General features: G+C 57.3%; 1 protein-coding gene across 3 annotated transcripts; it reads right to left on the bottom strand.

Moving 5' to 3' along the window:
* Positions 1 to 805: 805 nt before the first annotated feature.
* On the bottom strand, positions 806 to 7,768 carry GPRIN2 (G protein regulated inducer of neurite outgrowth 2). 3 transcript variants are annotated; one of them, XM_025284881.3, is made up of 4 exons: positions 7,555 to 7,768; positions 4,776 to 4,861; positions 3,524 to 3,655; positions 806 to 2,478 (listed from the first exon to the last, which is right to left on the bottom strand). In XM_025284881.3, exon 4 carries the CDS (start codon positions 2,470 to 2,472, stop codon positions 1,111 to 1,113), a length of 1,362 nt encoding a protein of 453 aa, XP_025140666.3. In that variant the 5' UTR covers positions 2,473 to 2,478; positions 3,524 to 3,655; positions 4,776 to 4,861; positions 7,555 to 7,768; the 3' UTR covers positions 806 to 1,110. The 3 variants fall into 3 exon arrangements, with proteins under 3 accessions (XP_025140666.3, XP_006066687.3, XP_006066689.3); XM_006066625.4 differs by lacking the exon at positions 3,524 to 3,655; XM_006066627.4 differs by lacking the exons at positions 3,524 to 3,655; positions 4,776 to 4,861.
* Between the last annotated feature and the right edge of the window lie 108 nt (positions 7,769 to 7,876).

The raw sequence follows: 7,876 nt of genomic DNA, 5'->3' as shown, positions 1-7,876 counted from the left end.
TCCATGCTGGGTCTTGGGATGCATTCCAACCTGAAACATGCCTTTCTCACCTGGTTTCTCTGGCTTGTTGTCACTACCGCTTTAAAAGTTAACCCACTGTTGCTAGTCATTTCCACCTCGAGAGTACAAGTCCCCTGGGAATGCGGATATGCTGGCTGTCAGATCCTGGGCTCCTGGGCACAGAAGGGGGCCCAGGAACAGGACTGTGCCACGGGCAGGGCTGCAAGTGGGTCCTGACTCCACCTTCCCATGCCAAGTGACTCCCAGCAGGGCACTAACCTTTGCCAGACCCTAACACAATGATCTACCAGGTGGTTGGCTCCGAGAAGTACCCTGCAGCCCTCTATAATGCTCAAAGCCCTCCCATCCCACACACTGTGAGCTCAACAAGGGCACAGGCAGCTTCTTCCCCAAGGAATCCACAAAACCTGGCAATGAATATGGGCTCAATAAGTTCTTGTTCACAGTTGCCCTGCTTTGCCAACCACATGCTGCAGGAAAGCACTGCAGGCTTCAGCCAGCCCCCGGCTCTGCTCTTAGCCCACCACCATGAGCTGTCCAGCCTGGGCATGGCAGCTGCAGTCTTGCCAACTGTCTGTGGTTATGTCTGTAAAACACGGAGAAGACTCAGGAAAGTGAGTTGACAAGCGTTTGGCACACAGGAAGCCTCGACAATGTCAGTGCCCTTCCCTAAAGACTTAGACAGCCCTCGCCACTTGAGACCCCACCTCTTAGGTCAGGAGGTTGTTGTATCTCAGCACTGCTGTGAAAATAAAGCCACAAAGAGGCCTGGGGGAAATTATGGCAGAGTTCTGAACAGAGACTGGATAGAAGGTCAGGGGTTTTTACAGAGAAGTCAGGATCCCCCTTATGCACAGTGTTGAAACTGTCCCAAAGTTCAGAGCCCACACGTGGCTCTTGGGAATCAAGCCCTTATAAACTAGCCCAACTGCCAGGGGCAGGGAACGCCCAGGCTGCAGTCCTATGATCTGCGGGCAGCAGAGGACAGAGCCATGTCGGTGGGTGCCTGTGGATCCAAAGAGCCTGGGGACTCCACTGTCCCTGGGGCTGAGTCCATGCACCCCGGGCAGCTCCAGGGGCTGCAGCTCCTCACTCAGGGGCTGCACTGGAGCAGCCACAGCAGCTGGGGTGCCGCAGGGACTGCATGACAGCTCGAAGCGGCCCCCTCCTGCCCTCAGCAGACAGGCTGTCCTCACTGGCAGGGGCGCGCTGCAGCTGCTCAAACTGCATCTCTAGGTGCTTCTGGATGGCCACACCGAGCACCTCCGGGTCCACTGCAGCTCCGTACACCTCCCACGTCATGCCCTCGGCATCCCATCGTACGTCCCGCACAGGAGATGGCGCCTCTGCCAGGCTGGGCTCCAGAGTTACCTCCGGGAACACGTGCAGGGCCACAGGGGCTTCCAGAGGCGGACTAGTGGCCACTGCCTTGCAGACTGCCTTGGGGGCTGCTTGCACACCAGCATCCTGGGCTGACAGAGGGGAAGCCAAGACTGGGGCCAAGTCACTTGCTGAGGTCATGGTCCACATATCCTTGGTCCTGGCACTAGGCTCCATGGCTAACCCTGTGGGACCCCAAGGGTGGGCACAGCAGTGGGAGTGCCCAGGAAGCCCCCCAGAAAACCTACATTGGAGTTTCACCCCATGGTGAGCCTGCAGCCTAGATTCACTCACTGAGGCCACTAGTTTGGGAAAGGCCAGAATCCCTGGGGCAGGCAAGTCATGGCAGCAGCTGCTGGCCCCCACCTCCCTCATGCCACAGAGCAGGGCTGCCGGAGACAAAGCATGGCAAGAGGTGGTGGCCGACTGGCTGGTGGCTTTGGGGCTGCTGCTGTGGGTCACTGTGCCTCCCAAGGCAGCTGGTGGCACCCACACCTGACTCTCCAGTGTCCAGGCTGAGTTTGAAGTCTTGTCCTCCGGAGCCAGGTCCCTTTCCAAGCCTTCAGGGGTCTGGCCACTCTGGCCAGAGGTGCTGCTGGGCTGCAGCTGAGCCGCATGAACAGGCGAGCTGCCCAGGGCTGAGCAGCTGAGGCTGGCCTTTTGAGCACCACTGTGGCCCCGGGTCTGGGTGCTGCGAGCCAGGTCCGAGTGGCTCCTCTGCACAGCGGCGGCGCTGGGGTCCCGCGGGTGACACAGGTCACTACCAGCCACGGTGGACACATTGCCCACAGTGCTGCTACGCCAGTGGCCCACGGCACTGGGCTGCGGCTGGGGGCTGGAGGCCCGTGCCCGCTCCACGCGCTCAGCCTGCTGCCCCTCCGCCTCCGGGACCTGGGCGCCGGTGCTGGCCTCGCCCAGCTGGGCCTGACATACAGCGCTGCTGGCCCTCTCGCGATACTCGGGCCTCTGCCCCCGGCCTTCGCCCAGCAGGCTGGAGGAACTTCGGGACAGGGGCTGAGGGTGGGCACTGAGGGGTTCCGGGGCATCCGGCTCAGGACGGCTGGATCTCATGGCTGCCTGCAGGAGAGAGAGAGGGAGGGGGTGGCGCTGAGATGGGTAGCGGCATCTCTGCTGGATTCTGCTGGGGGCTCACCCAGTGCAAGGCACACTGAGGGGAAGGCTTCAGTCTCAGCCTGCCTGACCAGTCAGAGCCACAAGCAAAATGATGACAGGGGGCCAGACACTTCAAATCAAGGTCACCACACATACACAGGATGACACTTCAAATATCCAAACACCAAAACTGAGTGATCAGAACCAGCCATAGGGTAAGACCCTAGAGATCATCCAGAAGCCTAGTTGCTGAGTCTACTGCTGGTCTACGGGGGACGGGGAAGCCAACGGAGAGGGCAAGCCTGCTGGGGCCTCGGGGCTCGGGGCTTTGAGACAATAGCTCTTGGTCAATCAGCACAGAACTATTACAGCGTTTTAATAACCAGTACAGCTGGACTGATGGATACTACCCTGGTTCCTCCCAGAACCATCACGATCTCACTTGGACTGCAGCCTCTTTGGCACACAGTGGGGGGCAGAGGTCTTGGGGATGAGAAAGACATGAATACAGGACTCCCTGAGAACACCCTGGGTTCTCTCACGCTCCCTCCCCATCCTGTCTGGCCTGGCCTGGCTGGGTTCTCACATCTCTGAGGCTCAGTCGTGGCTGCTGTGAAGGGGAAGGGGTTTCCTGGCTCCCACTGCATGCTCCAAGGGTAGGAGAGGCTCCCATATCAGCCCTTTAGGACTCACTCGGGATTTGTTCACTCCTCCTGCTGCCATCTCATGAGCACCTTCTGTGTGCCATGCTCTTGAGATCAGGCAACATGGAACTACTGCAGATCTGCTGTGCCCACAAAATGGGGTCCAATACAGGTCACCCCCACTATCTGAAAGAAGAGCATTCCTATGAAACCTTTTCATAAACCAAAATAGTACAAAGAAGCAATTACCTTGTCTTGTAAAACTCGTCGATTTTCTTTCTATTACTGAAAACAGTTACTAATTAATGTAGGTCTCGCATGAAAGTTAAGTGGAATAAAGCAAACTTTTGAAAAGTAGGGAATACCTGTAACCACCAATCAGACACATGTCCTCTCTTGCCCTGGCTCCCTTCCAGCCATTCTTGTCCCTTTCTCTAGCTATACAGACTCCTCCAGACCTGCAGGTTGGACCCGAAGAGAGAGGAAAGAGATGGTGCCTGGGAGGAAGGAACAAGGACCAGGGTGAGCAGAAAGCAAGAGGCATATGCTCGGATCACAAGAAGAGGGCCGCAGGCTGGGGGCTGGGCAGGGCCCAGAGAGAGGGAGTGGGGTCAGGGCATGAGCCAGCCTGGCCCAGGGCGAAGTCGTGAATAAGAAACATCACTCTGAGACTCCCAGCCAGGCAGGACATGCTGGAGAAGCAGGGTGGAGATGGCAGGCAACAGTGGCAACCTGGGCGATCCCGGTCGTATCCTCCCAGCCCGGGCTGATAAGAACTGCCACGAAACCAGCCACCCTGGCCAGGCGAACGAGGCCACTGAAAGGGAGGGTGGGAAGGGCTCTCGGGAACTTGGTTTCTGTATATTAAAACTTCCTGTTGGCCCAGAGCTCAGGAGATGGCTGGTGGCTGTTCAAGCCAATGGTGAGGGTGTTTCTAGAGCAACTGTGCCCTTAGAGTTCCAGGCTCGCTATGAAGCCCAGTTCAGCACAACTTTCAGCAGTGATGAAAAGATGCTGCTCTGTGCTGTCCAGAAAGGTTGTTACTGGTCACATGTGGCCACTGAGCACTTGACAGATAGCTAGTGCAACTGAGCAATGGACTTTCTGATTTTAAGTAACTGAAATTTAGGGCTTCCCAGGTGGCTTCACAGTAAAGAATCCACCTGCCAATGCAGGGGATGTGAGTTCCATCCCTGAGGCAGAAAGATGCCCTGGAGAAGGAAATGACAACCCACTTCAGTATTCTTGCCTGGGAAATCCCAGCCTTGCAGGCTACAGTCCATGGGATTGCAAAAGAGTCAGACACGACTTAAGGAGTAAACAACAAAATTGAAACTTAAAGGGCCACATATTGTTACTGATGACCACGCTGGACTGTGCAGCTCTACACATCGTACCAGCCTGGGCAGGAGTCTCCTGTCCTAGCTGCTCCTTGGGGCTGAAGCCAGACTGGTCCCTGGAAGAGTCAGGAAAATGATGAATAGACAAGAAAAGACTACAGCCCAGGCCCTACTCTCAGGCTCTAAGGTGGACATACAAACAGAGAAGGGCAACAAAGCCAATAACAATCACAGTGATGATAATAAGAACAGCAGTTCCAGCTGCCCAGTCACCCACCATGTGTCAGGCATGTGCCGTCTCCTTTCCAGCACTGTCTCATGTAATAGAAGAGCAATCTCAGGAGATAAGTCATCTTCTCCATTCTACAAAAGAGGAAACCAAAGCTCAGAGAGGTTTAGTGACTTGCTCAAGGGCACACAGCTGGTAAGTGGTTAAGCCAGGAATCAAACTCAGGAGTGTCTGAGGTTCTCTGCGCTCCCTCTTGAGAACGGTCCAGACCTCCGTCCTGGACACTGTCACTCTTCCACTGGCATCCCTTTTTATTTATTGTTGCCATGACTCAACTGGAGTCCCAGCACCCAGCACGTGGGTACCCAGTGGTACCCATGACATGCCGGTGGAACAAGTGAACAAGTAAGAACAAAGCCTGGATGCCTGTTCACCCTACCTGCTTCTTAGCAGCTCTGTAGGCAGCCGAGACTCAGAAAGACAGAAGGAGACCTGCTGGCTAGGAAGGCTGTGGTCACAGATGGGCCCTGGCAGGCAGACAACCACTGAGCTCCAAGCCCAAGAACATGAAGGAAGTCCTATCTGGACAGCCCACACAGCCTCTGACTGAACCCCACCTACCCTGGACCCTTCTCTTGAGGAGGGCCATAAGAAGCCAGACCTTGGTCTCCTTGACGAAACAGGGACAAGGCTGGGGGCACACACAGTCTCCACCGGGAGCTGGCGAGAAGCTGTCAGCAACGAGGTACTGCTGGATCTGCCTCACCAGATGGCTGCCTGATGCTCAGGGTTGGCTGTCACTCAGAGTCAAAGTAGTGACCACAAAGACCCTGGGGGAGTGGGAGGTTATATTTCTGTTAGTTTCCTTCCTTAGCCCACCTCCACAAATGGCAGGTGACAATCTGAGATCTGGAACAGCTCAGAAATGTCAAAGAACCCACAGCTGAACCCCAGCTGGCCTTCCCAGGCTGATGGAGGGAAGAGCTTCAAGGGAAGTTGTTTCGAGTTATGCCAGGAAAAGAAGGTTTTTCACACCCCGCCTACCAAGAAGAGAGGCCTCCCAGGAAGCAATAGAGCTGATCAGATGAACTTTGGAGCCAGGGATGAACAGGCGAGGCAAAGGGGTATACTTCCAATCCAGGCTCTTGCCCTTCCTATGTATGCACACTCAGATGGACCCCTGACCTCTTTGAGCCTCAGTTTCCCCAATCTGCAAATCGGAAATAAATCCCCACCCCGCAGGGCTGTTGTGAAGACGTAATGTGATGGCATATAGACTGCCTGGAACAGCGATTATTAACCATCTTACCTTTCTTCCTCCCATCAAGAGTGACTTGTGCTCAAGGTATCACGGACTAGTACTTGGAAGTGGGCGTAGGGGAAGAAAGATGGCTTTTAGGAAGCCATTTAGATTATAGGGTAACTTGGTTTGCTTCTTAATCTTTCCCTTCCTCATCCCATCCTAGGATGGTGGTAGTCATCACCAATGTTCCCAATGTCTCCATCATGACACTGTTTCCAAGTCTGTTTTAAACCTCAGCTTGGGAGAATATGTATACACACACTCATACACGCATGCATACGCACACACACACACTCCTCAAATGTTGAGATATGAACTTACCTCTTAGGGACCAGGTAGGGACATACACCACCCAAATCCCTCTTTGTATAGAGAGGGGCGTGGCAACCTCCAGGAGGTGGTCTGATCCATCCCAGCCAAGGAGGGCCTTCCTGGCCAAAGCTGGGGAAAGCAGCAGGGAGCATTCCTGACCTACTGAGAAGTGTCTGGAGGCACAAAACCTGCCCTTCACAGAGGATGAAGGAGTCTTAAGAACAAAGTGTCCACGTCACAAGCTGTGCCAGGAAAGGGTTCTGGGGAACAGTGGGGCAGAGGTCCCAGACCCAGCTCTGCTCACCACAGACAGGCCTAGATCCCACCAGGCAAGAGATTCCTCCCCTGAGGAGGATTTGCCCATACTTCCCTGGAGGAACCGGAGATGAACAAGGTCAGCCTCCAGGCCCAGCTGCCCCAAACCTGAAGCAGCCCAGGTGGCTGGTGTGACCCTACCTGCGTGGCCACGGGGTCCCCTGAACCAGTATAGGCCCACACCACACCCGTGGACCCACCGGGGCCGACACACAGGCCCGTTTGCTGTGCGAGCCTGCAGGAAACAGCATCCACACAGCTGCACTCTGCGCACCAGACCGGCAGGCCGCTTCTAGCTGCGGGGCCAAAGGCCTGAACACACCGCGCCATACACTCTCCCCGAGGGCAAGGGGCCCTGTCCTGCCCTCCCACACAAAGCCCACCTGGACTCAGGGAGAAGGTCCTCAACATGACCCCCCAAGCAGGGCTCTAGACCTTCCCAGCAGCAAAGACTGTGACTGGAGGAAGAGGGGGGCTGTGGGGTAAGCGGGCAGGGATGGAGGGCAGGAGGAGTGCGAGTGAAGGGAGGGCAGGGGCTGGGGGCAGTGGGAGGAGAGTGGGATGAGGGGTGGGGATGGACAGGGAAGAGGAAGGAAGGGGGAAGAAACGGTAGGAACGGTGGGGGTTGGCAGAAAGAGACGAGGTCCTGGGCACCAAATATTGAGAAATGGGAGGATGGGCAGAGGAGACGTGGAAAAGGGGATAGTTCAGGCAGTGAGCCCAGAGATGGGAGGAGGGATGCAGCCCGGGGGTGCGCTGAGCACTGGGGGCCGGGATGCGTAGGGTCGGGGCTCAGAGAAAGGTGAGGAGTGGGGTTCCCGGGCGCAAGAAGGGGAGGTGCCGCCCATCCCACCCTCCTTCGCCCCAACACGGGCGAGCACGGAGCTGGCCTCTCACCCTTTTGCCCGCCCGGGGCCGCGGAGGCCGGCGGAAGCGCTGCTCCTGTGGCCGCCACAGGTGCCCGGCGCAGCCGCCCAAGATGGAGCCGAGCCGGACCTGGACCTGGCCTGGGCCGAAGACGCCGCCAGCCGCCGTCGCTCGGCCAGCGGAGCCAGAGCCAGAGCGCAGCTGGGTGACTCAGGGGCGGGGGGAGGCCGGGGGAGGAGGGACGGAGGGGGCGGTAGCCCTGCTCACCTGGGCCCGCCCCCGCGCTCCACCGCCCACGCCGGCGTCCCGGCCCCGCCCCCGCCCCGGCCCCGGCCCCGCCCCCGGCCCCTCC

Source organism: Bubalus bubalis, chromosome 4 (genome assembly GCF_019923935.1).
Source record: "Bubalus bubalis isolate 160015118507 breed Murrah chromosome 4, NDDB_SH_1, whole genome shotgun sequence".
Lineage (NCBI taxonomy): Eukaryota > Metazoa > Chordata > Mammalia > Artiodactyla > Bovidae > Bubalus > Bubalus bubalis.
The sequence above is the reverse complement of the archived record's forward strand: the minus strand, read 5'-3'. Positions and strand labels throughout refer to the sequence as shown.